Source organism: Lasioglossum baleicum, unplaced genomic scaffold (genome assembly GCF_051020765.1).
Source record: "Lasioglossum baleicum unplaced genomic scaffold, iyLasBale1 scaffold0021, whole genome shotgun sequence".
Taxonomy (NCBI): Eukaryota; Metazoa; Arthropoda; class Insecta; order Hymenoptera; family Halictidae; genus Lasioglossum; species Lasioglossum baleicum.
This window is the reverse complement of record NW_027469081.1, coordinates 2,380,618-2,394,236: the sequence shown is the minus strand read 5'-3', so window position 1 is coordinate 2,394,236 and position 13,619 is coordinate 2,380,618. Positions and strand designations below refer to the sequence as shown.

The 13,619-nt window shown below is 41.9% G+C and overlaps 1 protein-coding gene across 3 annotated transcripts in view; it reads right to left on the bottom strand.

Annotated features, from left to right (window-relative positions):
- Positions 1-13,619, bottom strand: part of LOC143219222 (ras-related and estrogen-regulated growth inhibitor) — a 92,239-nt gene that overhangs the window by 25,327 nt on the left and 53,293 nt on the right. For 2 of the 3 annotated variants that reach the window (XM_076445175.1, XM_076445174.1), the window contains exon 5: positions 5,886-5,906. The exons of the other annotated variant lie outside the window; for it this stretch is intronic. In XM_076445175.1, coding sequence (XP_076301290.1) covers positions 5,886-5,906 — 21 coding nt within the window. The remainder of the gene's footprint in view (positions 1-5,885; positions 5,907-13,619) is intronic. 3 annotated transcript variants of the gene reach the window in all.

Here is a 13,619-nt window from a genome sequence, read left to right as displayed (position 1 = left end):
TTTCTCGAAAATGATCGTTCCGGAAGATAGTTGAGGCTTCGTGAAGCTCTGGCGGTACGCAAAATAATTTCAGAAAAATTTAATCACGGTAAAAATTATACCGAAGATTGCACGATTCGTCCCAATCGAAGACCTACTCGTTACTCGAGCATGTAATTCAGGCGTGGGCACGGGTGGAGCCCCTCAAACGCCTGCTTCCCCCACCAAGCTTCCTTTCGGTGGCGCTCCTCGTGGCTCCGCTGCACGAGGCCTGCGCACTGCTTGCGACAAGCGAAACGCGTCCTTCCTTCATAGCAACGACGGATTATGGTGGGGGACAGTGGGCGCTGCGGTGGGGACAGTTTTGCCTTAATTGAGGCAAAATTGCCCACGCCTGATGTAATTTATCTTTCAATCGATTGCTGTACGTTGTGTACATAATGCAATCTACATTTTACGAAAGTTTTTATAGCTACGGATGTACTTTACACTTTCATAAAAAACCTCGATTTATACAAATTGTTACCTTGATTTACGCTTTAAATTTAATTCTATGAAGATTATTCTAATAAAAGTCTGCACGAGAGACGTTTAATGTGGTTCGATAAATAATATTGTTATTCGGCAGAATTTTCATGCGAAGTTTATTTAACGGATTTATCGAACAACATTGCCACGGCGCGCGGCGGCAAATTTGATATCGCGGAAGTTGCACACCTTGGAAAGTTAGCGAATTGTAATCGAATAACTTTCTCGCATTCCAAGATTCTAAGATAATAAAATTCGGTCTCATTCGAACAGACCATAAAAATGATTTCATTCTTTCCAATTGAGAGGTACAAACCGTCCCCACATTATGCACGTGGAGAATGATGTTGTTTACGCAGCGTTACAAATGTCTCATGTGTACTTTAATGGACCCGGAAATGCACACGCGAAAACAAATCTGTCGCCAGTCGCGAGTATGCGATATTCCACACGTAACACACCATTCAAATACTGAAACCGCGGAGCATCGTCGAACACACTTTTGTATTCACGTTCTCACGGCTATCGGACCGTGCAAAAAGATGTGCGCGATAATTAGCCGCCGTGAACAACGCGGAACGGAAACAAGCTTGTTAGGCTTCGGCACTTTTATACGACGGTACATACGCTGTTTTTCCCTTAATGGTGAAATCGCGGCCTCCGAAAAATACGTACACCGTGGCGTCGTGAAATTTCTCCTTCGGTTTAGAGCAGAGCCGGCTGGTTCTGGTTCTACCTTGTTCAATCGCTAACTACAGCTCTCATAATCTTCGTTTGCGAATCGGAGTTCAATTAGGGTCACTGGGACCATTTGGCCAAGTTTCAGAAACAGAGAACCAGTGCTCGGAAAATGAAAGCCATAATCATGCTCCCGTCATCAACTATTTGCATGCATTCTACATACAATAAATGTTCACTACAGAAATACGTATCAAAAAGATGTTTTCCAAAATTCTCTTACACGTATCACGAACACGTTCAATTGAAATGTTTAAGGAAAGTACGTGTATGTTACGTTTAAATAGCGATCTTTAATTTCTATCCAGATCTTACAGGCTAGGTTAGAGTAATTGAAAGTATGTTTGCATGCGATCAAGTACAATTAAATACAGTGAGTTATCGACTTACACAGATTCGTTTTACGCGGTCATGTTAGTAACGTCTCGTTTGAATATCAACTAGAATATGCAAGAAAAGCAAATATACATTTGCAAGAAGAAAAGATAGGTGGACCACTCTGTATAGTATGTACAAAGCAGATCGTGTATTAATCATGTAGCGCATTAATAAAAACGAAGAAATAGTGATTGGTACAGGGTGACAAGAAATAACGGAGTTAATCGTTTCTTATTATAATTAAGTCAAATTGAAGAAATTTTGAAAAACCAAATAATAACAACCGTAACATGGACCTTTAGTATTCACATATTTAAGAAGTTTCGAAATGGCCACCCTTTGCGCCGATACAGAGGTTCAAACGTGTCTTGAAATTTTCGGCAATGGTCCCACTCCTGGTACAGAGATTTTTTCAATGACTCCAAATTTTTACGGGGCCGAGCACAAACCCTGGCCTCCAAAATCGACCACACGCTGTAGTCCATCGGGTTGAGATTCGGTGAGAACGGCGGCCATTCCACAGACGTGATTTTTTTTTTTTTTTGAAGATTTTTATTCAAAAATTCAATGTATACAAAGGGTTTTTACATTGATTAGGGTAGAGAATAAGCTACGTGAGTTTTTCTAGTCTTAAATACATATTGCCTGGTCCCTTAGTGACGCTCACAACCATATCTTTACATTAACTTAATCTATCAGTTTTACTAGTCTTTATCTCATAACTTATATACTAATTAACATTTGTAATTTTGTTTTTCTTAGTTGTAGTTTCCGCAACAAAAAAAGTGAGAAAAGGTAACGGTTTGGTTTCTGATCTTCAGGGTATCGCGAAAATCACCACAGACGTGATGAAACCGGGAAAATGGGCTTTGCACCACTCCTGAGTCGTTTTCGCCCTGTGGGCCGGCGCGGAATCCTGCTGCAACGTCCATTCCGGATCGCCGAGGTGCTGTTGGGCCCACAGAAGTACGACGGCTTCGAGAATGTCCCGTCGATACACTTCTTGGTTGATTTTGACCCTTTGATCCACGAAAACCGTAGCAAGTCCCATTTTCCAGGTTTCATCACATCTGCGGAATGGCCGCCGTACTCACCGGATCTCAACTCTATGAACTTCAGCGTTTGGTCGATTTTGGAGGCCAGGGCCTGTGCTCGGCCCCATAAAAGTTTCGAGACGCTGAAAAAATCTCTGCGCCGGGTGTGGGACCGAATGACGCCAGAAGAGCTTTTTTTTTATTTGAAGCTCTTTAGACCCTTAAGTGGGTCCATTTCGCTTTACAATGCGATATAACAATGTTCCAGATTGGTATTACAATGTGAAAGATGTACTTATGATTTAAATGGATAAATTACAATCTTTGAAAAATGATTGGATATAACAACAAGCCTTAATATTAGGTTCCGCTATGAAAATATCAATATTTAGGGGTAATCGGTAGCCCATTTTACCTGAAGATTCCAAAAGTTTTTGTCTTTGGACGTCATATTTTTCACATTGCCATATGACGTGGTTTAATGTTTCGTCACTTTGATTACAACTACACATACCGTTAGAGATTATATTTACACGCGCCAATGAAGCGGCTAAATGATAATGATCCGCCCGCATCCTATTAACCGTAATAGAAAAACACCTCTCAAGTGTTTTATGGGCGCCAGAAGAGCTGCGGCCCACAGCCGAAAATTTCAAAACACGTTTGAGCCTCTGAATCGGCTCAGAGGTCGGCCACTTCGAAACTTCTTAAATATATGAATACTAAAGGTCTATGTTATGGTTGTTATCATTTGGTTTTTCAAAATTCGTCGATTTGACAGAATTATAATAAGAAATGTTTCACTCCGTTATTTCTTGTCACCCTGTATTTTCTGCGAGTACCATTATATGTACAGATTTTGTTGGACGATTCAAGTGGCCGATCACGATCGGCAGCGATGATTTCCATACGGAAAAAGCTAATTAAGGGTTGCTTTCGCCGAAGCCGAGGACGAGGGTTAATCTGAATAATTGAACGGGCTATACCGTAAGCATAACGTCCACGATCGCGTTTAGGATTTTGTGGCCAGAGGGGCCAGTTCTAATTGCTAATGCATCGATCACGACGAAAAGAGCGGCACGGCAGCGAGAACGTTTCAGGTTTAACGACCCGCGGAAGCTGTCGATTCTCGTGGCGGTTCCAATGGTTTCCCATTGACCTGGCACTGACAGCCAGCCGGTAATTATTACCGGGGAACAGGATCGACGGGATCGTGATCATCGGGATCGCTATACATATAGGAAGGTCTAAGCGCATTAGTCTCGTGGGTTCGACGAAGGTGAACGCGGCCGTGAACCCATCCCGATCTGCTAAACGCCGGGTGGCATCCACGGTGACTATAATTGGCGCGATCGGTCCATGGAAACCCGCCGTGCTGCCGCGGACGTCTGTCACACGGCGAGAGATGGATTCTTTTAGTATTTTTCTTTTCTTTTCTTTTCGTCGTCTTCCTCATCTTCTTCTTCGAGCAGAGAACGATGACGGAGAGACGACGCGACGGACCACATGGTGGCTAGGCCACGTGATTCATACGGGAAATGAGACAGACGGCTGTCCCGAAGAATTATGCGGATGCCCTTCGGGAACCGTAATCGTCGGAAACGGTAAAAAAATGAAAATTGATATCCAGATTGCGAATTTGATCACAATGCTGATAAAATGCATTGCTTTAACATGTTTACTAGACGTCATTTACTAAACCACTCCTCCTTCCAGCCTTACAGGGAAATTGAGGTCGTTCGGTCCGTTTGTAAAGAAGTTATTCTGATATAAAATGTGTGCGAGCAATTACGCGAGTAACCGTATTTAAAGAACATAAAAATGTCGTGTTATTTTTAGCTGACCACAAGTACTAAGAAACGATCTAAGTGCGTAGTTGTTTTGTAATCAATAGCAGACAATTTTTCATTTCCATACAAAATCCGCAGTCTTACATTTCACGTGAACCCTTGAGCTTGATTTTCGCGACACTGAACAAATTGAAAGTTTCTTTCTTTATAAAAGGTACTTGCTCGTACGGAATCTCTGCTGCGAAATCTCGATTTGGGAGAACGGCACGTCGACGAGGGAGTGGGAAGGCTCGTTTTCGCGAACGCGCACCGTAGGAGAAACGGCCTGACGAAATTCACCGCGTTAATCTTCCCTAGGCTAGGTTGCGCTGGCAAATTCCAGCCATCTTCGCCGAAGCACCGTACATCCGGCGGGACTGAATTTTATAGCCGGAGATAAATATATACTCCGCCAGCCAGGTATTTGCGGTCGTTATTTACGGTCAAATCTGTCGAATTAACATTGCGTGTAACGTGCTCGTAAATAAAGGCCAAAGAAACACGACGAGGCACCGCGAACCGCGTGCGTGAAAGCCGCCTTCTTGATTTTCATACGCGTCGATGTTTCAATTTCTTAGGCATCCCCGCGCCATTAATACCTAGATACCAGCCGCAACTATCCCAAACTAGCGGCACACGAAATACTATTAGTACAGTCGCCAGGTACTTTTACCTGCAAAGTATTCCGAACTCAATGAAATTTTGACACGTCATTTAGGGGTACTCTGGGGTGTCGAATCTCAGTTTTCGACCTCGAGGACCCTGTGCTAACTTGGGGAGGGGGGAAAAAAGCACGATTTTTATTACCTTGTTTTGGTTTTTCGCCTATTACTCAAAAACTGTGGGTCCTCAGAACTTTTGTCTTCCATTTTTGGAAAGAGCATTAAACTTCCTTCAAATTTCACTGGTCAATCTTTTTTTTTTTTACCAAATAGGCACCGCGAGACAGGCGTTCAAAATTAGAAAATTAAGTGGCAACTGACGAATATAGGAAAAGACAGAGCAAATTACACTGTCCAACAACAAAAATGTTTGTGCATACTCACTTACAGCACTGTCTATACACATATGTAGAATAAAGTATGAATGTTAGTGAAAAATGTCTTGAAATTATCTACTTAAAAATGGTGTTTAAGAGCGATATATTTCTGGTACCCCGATGCTACTTCAATGCAATTACTGATGCGATCTTGAATATTAAAATGATACCTTATAAATACCTGACAAACGACATTCGAATACAAAGCAAATAGCGTTTGAAGAACCAAACCAAGACCCAAGAAAAGTAAATTATTCACGACATCGGAGGAGGATGTCTGAACAAAATCAAAATTGTACCACTTACAAATGGTATCCGCGAACGATATTTGTATGATACCTCAATCCTTGAGAATAATACCTGAGTGGTCCTCTGTGGAACCTGAAAATAATATGTAAACAGGGCTTGAATACTATTTGAAACATCATGTGCCTAACAATGGTACACAAAATGATTTTCGAGAACGCCAAATCTTCGCACCAATTGATTAACCGTAACAAATGCTACAGATCAATGTATCTACACATTCTTTTTAACTGAGCACCTCTTTTTCGTAAAACCGACACCCTAAACGAACCAAATCAAATGAGACACAGGCAAAAAAATCACGAATACATCGGTGGAATAGATACAGTGACCCCCACTAATATTCGGACACTCTTAAAAGCACCGTAACTTTTTAAATATTGTACTATACGATTTGAACTTTTTTGGAACGCTACAGCAATTAGTTTACTACAGGATGTGATAAGAAATTTTTTCAAAAATTGCATTTGACCGGAATTGTGGAGGAAATACTAAATGTTGCATTTTACAACTTTTTTATGCGGACCTATATTGAAATTTTGAAAAATATGTTTTGTAGATCTGTGTGGGTTATATGCATTGTAAAAGCTTCATCGAAATCGGTTGATGCGGGAGAAAATGACAGTCATTGAAAGATGTAAGAATTCTTAGATTTACTGCTGTTATATGTAGGTTGAAAATCGTGAAAATCTGCAATTTCCACCATCTTTAAACGCTTGTAGCTCATTGCAACGTCGACCGATTTTGACGAAATTTTCAGGATATGTTTCATTGAAACAGATCTACAAAACGTATTTTCTAAATTTTCAATATAGGCCCACATAAAAAAGTTGTAAAATGGATCTTTTAGTATTTCCTCGACAATTCCGACCAATTGCAATTTTCGAAAAGATTTCTCTTCACATCCTGTAGTGAACTAAGTGCTCTAGCTTTCGAAAAAAGTTTGAATCGTATAGTCCAATATTAAAAAGATTATCGCGTTTTTTAGAGCGTCCGAATATTAATGGGAGTCACTGTAAATGTATCGAGGAATATATTAGGTTGTCCCAAAAGTTTCTTCCGGAATGTGATCCTTTAATATTGCTAAATAAATATTTGGTTGTCCCAAAAGTTTCTTCCGGAATGTGATCCTTTAATATTGCTAAATAAATATTAGGTTGTCCCAAAAGTTGGTTTTCGATGCATGCACATAATGCAAATTCATATGTATTTCTTCTACTGATCTATCGCATAAAAATGGCGCCCTAAACGAGCCAGATAAAACTAGACACGGATAAAAAAGAAAGTGATCACGACTAGATCATTAGTATAGATCAATCTCTGTATGCATGCGTTTCGGCTGATCATCTCCTTCGCTGAGAAACGGCACCCTAAACGGCCGAAATAAGATAAGTTCGATAGAAAAGGAGCAGCGCAGAGATTCTGAATTTGCATACATAAATGCATGATAAATTCAGATCCGTGTTTGACCCTCGTTGTCCTGACGGATCGGCTAACGATTTCTCAGAGTGACACCTGGCACCGTTGTAATGATTTCGGCGATGGGGGACATCCGCGATGACAATGACAAGGGGGCTGGGCGGTAGGGGCGTGCGTGATAACGCGATTCCGATCTTGTTCATAAATATTTATCGATCGATTGTATTCGCGATGCCGGAATTGCGTGCGCGAGACACGAGTGCTTCGGATTGTGCAATGCGAGGCCCACACGCACCGACGACGTAATGGCCCCCGTCGCGTCGTCTGTTATGAAATGGCGCGAAGGTAACGCTCGGTTTCGCGTGGCGAATACCACAACAATTCCTGGAAAAGCCGCGCGATTGATTACCGACAAACCGAGAGCGCGCGATGACTTAATCTGGCCGAGTGTTTCGGCAACAAATGCCACGACGCGACGGCCGGTGCACGAATTTTCGAACGTTTATTCTTAGACCGCGGATCTTTATGCGTTTATAGTGTACGCGCATTTTCCAACACACAGGAAGACGTGTATGGCAAACAAACATTCATGTGACTAGACTGCGGATTTTATGCATTTATAACAAAAATGAATACGTACAATTTTCAACGGTGGAGATATTGAAAAGATATAAGGCCACCATTGTTTTAGAATCACCTTAACAAGGTTAATTAAAAGAAGGAGGAATTTTTTTATTTGGCTCCTACGTCTTGCAATCAATGCAAACATTTTTTATTTTGCATGAAGATCATGACATGTCTATTCATGACATTTCCGTGAGGAGTTTTCTAGTTGATTCAACTCTTGTTACTGATCCTGGTTTTTAATTGCGGATCTTCGTGCAAAATCAACATTTTCTACCTGAATTCCAACGAACCGGCGTGAAACAGTTCTTGTCATTGCTAATTGTTATATTATTTTGGAAATCGTGGACAGAACATTGATGTAATTCATGATGTGGCAATTGCTGCGGTATGATGTGTCGCGATTTCAATTCTGAAAAGGAAGAATAAAGTTGTTCCACGGGGAGGAGCATTTTCGTGGAAATCCCGACTGTAAACAGTGTTACACATTCCGCTGACCACCTTTAATTAGCAAACACGTAACACTACGCCGAGCTTTACGGTGAATTCTCGGAAACGTAGAGTAACATGGTCGCATTTCGGCATCGAATATCGTCCACGAAAACAAACCCATTTCTATACGCGGTGTTCACTAAAATCCGATGTAGGTCTTTTTGTATGCATACACTGAGAAAAAAAAAGTAGTTACTTCAATAACACGCGTATTGTTGTAATTTTTTACTTCGATGAATATCAATGTATTCTTTTCAATAGTATGAAATTTAGAAGCAAATCGTAATGTACTTGAATTGTCTATCATGAAATGATTGAAAATATTATTCGATTCAATACCGTACATTATTATTCGTAATATTTCTTTTTTTTCCTTCAATCAGATATGTTGTTGAAAAAATTTGAGAAATGTATTGATTTATACTGGAATTGGTTTGAGGCCATATCTTATTTTTTTGAAAACATTGATGTCAAGCTATTCGCTTATATGATTGGCGGAAATGAGTTTTGCTATTGAAATTCAATAGTATTAAATATTAAAATAAGTTCATATGATATTGGCACTATTCAATAGTACATCTTATTGAATCAACACATATTTTTTTTGTTTCGACAGGATTTGTTTCTCAGTGTATGTAACTTCTATGCACAATGATCATCAATATTTATTATCGAAAGTTTATGAAAATAACAAAAATGTATCCGCGAATATTTTTCGCGAAACTTTTTGTAGAACATATATGCAAACAAATAAATTTAATAAGTACATTGTGCTCGCGGTGGAAAATTAAAAAGATTCATTTGTAACTATATGTATATAATACTGAATTTTGTGTCGGTTTTTTTGGCTGCACCGTGATTACGGTAATTACCAGCCTATCCGCGGAACGTCTTTGAATAAAAATGAATATCGAAAGAGCATGTTTCGCAGGGGACGATGCGCAATGAAAATGGCGTCGGTGGCCGTATAATTGGAAATAAAAGTTGGTTCTCGGCTTCGGCGGTGTTTTAATTAACGATTCAAATATCCGAGTTAATGATTATCGAGCGAGAGGAAGCGCGCGAGCAAAGGAGAGGAAGGAACACACGGAAAGTCGTAACAGGGACCAAGGTAAAAAGGGATCGGGTGTACTTTTTACCGACTTGGACCGTTAACAGGACACTCGGATAGGACGAAACGAGCCTCGGACGGTCGTGGTGTCCATTTGAAATCGATTCAGGTGGGCGAGAACCACGCGCTTTAACGCCCACGCGATCCCACGGGATAAGCGACGATCGTCTCGGTCAAGTTATGTTTCGCCGTGTCCGTGCGGCAGATAACGATCCGTTGCTATTCGCTTTCGCGGATAGCGATATTGTCTGCTAATAATGTGTCTCTCGATTGCTGGATTCCGCTTTGTGTTTCCCGTTCCGCGATTACTCGCGCGAGCCGATTGTTCTTGTTCCGCGATCGCTGCTATTGAACCGTCCGCGTCCATTCGAACGCTTTAATATTTCATTCATTCGCCGAGATTAGTCCGACACGATCTTTATCTATCTCCACCGTAACAATGCTTCACAACATTGGCGCGAAGTTCATATTTTACAAATTCTCCTGAGTCAAACTTTTCATCTGAAAATACTTCGGTGACGAAATTTATCCAATTTTCAAATATGTATGTACTAGATTATCAAAGGAAGAAAAGAAATTTATAGACGACTAACTAAACTTTTCATCTGAAGACATTTTTCCAATTTCAAAATACCCGCAGTCCAGTTTCAACGAAGGACCACGGACGGCGAAAGCCGTGCTTCGAGATTTCAATCGAGGAAGCGATGAAAGCTACCGAAATGAATTTCAGCATCAAGTACTGGCGCAAACGCATTTATGCGAGTGAAGGAAGAGAGATACACGCGATAAAATTTCCCGCGACAGGGCAACAGCTTGGAAACACCCTGTTACCGTATTAAAACGGCTCATATCGTCCTTTATTACCCCTAAACATCGTGCTATGCCCCGTATAAAATTGAAGTCTATGTAGCCGTGTAACGATCGCGCAAGGTAACATTCAAATTACTTCTGTTTGTCATTGCTCCGAGAGGAAAGCGCTCTCGCATGCTCTCGACGCACGGAAATAATGACACGCTGAAACGACAGAAGCGGTGATTATATCCCAGCGATGCTGGGGTTTCGCGAGCCGCCAGACGCGCCGTTCCTAAACCTCGTTAAATATAGAAATTTGCCAACATCACCAGCAACAATAATAATAACTCTCCGTTGCGCGAATAACAACGCTTGCTTACCATTAAGCCGCGAAATGATTGTCCGAATCGAGTCGATGAAGATTACACGCGAGAATAATCGCCTGGATTGCCCTGGATGATGTTGCCGTCGATGGGAAAAGTAATCTGTTGCTTTTTCAATAGATTTTCATTTAGCCGCTCGGTATTTGTTACGGAATTCTTGATCGCTGTGCGAGGCGAGATACAATTAACCGGTTCTGCGACGACATTGAATATTTTTTTCTATAGTTTTTAGTTTCCTGTCTCGGACGTTGTCAATGTGCTCTTTGTAGAATTCATTTTGAACGTTCCAGCGCCATTTTTTCGCCGAGAGAAATTCTAAAAGACCCGAAGGTATGATTGAAAGAGAATTGTATTTGTATTAGAATCAATGGTATTTTTGATTGCAACTGTTCCAGCATAGTTTACGGTAAATTCCTCGGCGAATCCGCAGTCATGCAGGATGACAAAGTGTTCTAAAGACAGAAGAGTATTCCTCTTCGAAGATGTCGAGGATATCCGCGGTCGTGTCCCCCCGTGAATCAAGAAAAATTCCTCTTCTTCGACGTCTAGCTACTCTCTCTCCATTCTCCCTCTAATTAGAATCTTGCCGTGTAATAGAGCACGTGACTGGTATGTCTAAGCGTGAGACGGCTGCCCTTGAAAAGGGGCATTGTTTCGTTACGGAAGAAGCGTTCAGGGACACGGTGGAAGCAGAAAAATCCACTAGCAAGCTACGTCATGGTGTATCCCGCGAACGGGTCTTCTTCTCTCTTCGGTCGTCTTATGCAACTGACTAACGCGTACAATGTAGCTGCCAAGTGCATGTACTCGCTACCAAAGAGCATAGGCGACAAGTGGGGAAAAACAGCACTGTCGGTAACGACCAGTTGCGGCGACAGAAACCAAGTGGATACTCAAGTTTCCAATGGAAACCATAATTGGTGGTAGCTGTCTAAAACAAAAATCGATTCTCCGCGGGAATGCTTTATCGACGTTGCTGCTGCTGCTGCTGGCGTCGTCGTTCACATCTATGTAGACAATCTCACATCTGACAATAGAGACATTCTCAGAAAGATTCTCAATAATTCTTGTATAATTCCGAGTATTTTGATTTGGGTATAGTCTTGAAGCTTCTACATATTCCCTCGATCCTATGTAGATCTATAAGTAGACGATCGGTAAGTTACACGCCAGTGTTCCTCTCTTTCCCCGGTTGTTTCTACCAGACGAGACACGTTTCCACGAAAATGGCGGACCGCCTCCGCGGGACGCCACTGTTATTACTCGGCCACTGACAATGAGTTACAGTGTTATTACTCCCAGTTTTAGAGCGATACCGTTTCCACCGGGTTCACCTTTCCCTCCTAACCCTCTCGCGAAAGCCGTAACAGTAACTCACCGCCGTTGTAACGAGCGATGGATGCGACGCGAGAGAAGAAACGGGGGATCTAACGAGCGTTAACCACATTCTGAATTTCTACGGAACATTAAAATGTTCAAACTTCGTTTACCCTTTATTCGAAACAGTTAAGATAATTGAATTTTTCCGCGAAGAACGTACAAGAATTGAAGACAACCATTTCGGTGGACCTCTACAGGGTTGATTCTCCCTGGCAGCAAGATAATCCCATCATCGAGCCACGCAATTCCCCTAGAACCCCGGAGTATCCCTCGATTTCACCGTCGCAAACCGCAAAACTTGCGCTCTCGTCCCGGTTTCATCCACCTGCGCTCACCTCTATTCGTCCGGCTCTGCATTGCGCAAGAAAAGACAAAGAGAGAAGAAGGAGAGGGGTATTCTCTCTGTGGATCTCCTAAACAGGCGCAGTCCGCAGTCCGCACGGACATGGACGCGCGCGGTGGCAGAAGATTTACGGCGGGCCGATTACCAGCAGTTAATACTCACGCTCAGGAAATGTTTTATTGCCGCGGGAGGGAAAAGCTGAATGACTCTTCATAAAATCGCCGCGTCCGGACGTTTACAACTCGATCCGAGGCCTCTCCACCCGGTACTAAAATCGAAATTTCTGAAAGTCATCCCCGCCCACCAGAGACCATTCGAAGGACCATTCTTCCGTCTTCCCGTGTGCGGTCGCGCGAGCGCGTCCTCTTAATTACCCGACTCGATCCGTAAGCGCAATCGTCCGAGCACCGCTCGTATATTCCACTCGGTTGCTGCCGGCTACTTCTTCTTATTCTTCCTCCTCTTCTTCTTCTTCTTCTTTTTCTTTTTCTTTTTCTTCTTCCTCTTCCTCTTCCTCTTCTTCTTCCTGGTCGGACAACGGTAGCTACCATAGATGACACCGCGACAACTTTCGAAGAAGAGCGATAAATTTTCGAGTGACCTGCTCAGCACTTTCTTATGCGCTTCTTTCGTCCAGACGACGATGCGACGCCGAGCTGCAGTCTGCTGCAGTGATTAATTAACCCTTGCGTCGATAGCTGAGTACATACTTCGTTGCCTGCTTTCAATTGTCTAAATCGTGTATCTCTTGTTGCGAGATATTTCAAGGAAAATTATATCTAACGGTTCAGTTTTCACAATATCGTACAAAATTACATTTAATTAATTTGAAATAGTTGAAAGGGGACAAAATTTATCTTCGGAGTGTTCGAGACGATTTTTAAGAAAGGGGATCCAAATGAAACATCATTTTCAGTGGTAGGTAGTGGCGTTTGTAGATCTGACATACATACAGTGACCCCCACTAATATTCGGACACTCTTAAGAACACCGTAACTTTCTAAATATTGAACTATGCGATTTGAACTTTTTTGGAACGCTAGAGCAATTAGTTTACTGCAGGACGTGAAAAGAAATTTTTTCAAAAATTGCATTTGACCGGAATTGTGGAGGGAATACTAAATGTTGCATTTTACAACTTTTTTATGCGGGCCTATATTGAAATTTTGAAAAATATGTTTTGTAGATCTGTGTGGGTTATACGCATTGTAAAAGCTTCATCGAAATCGGTTGATGCGAGGAAA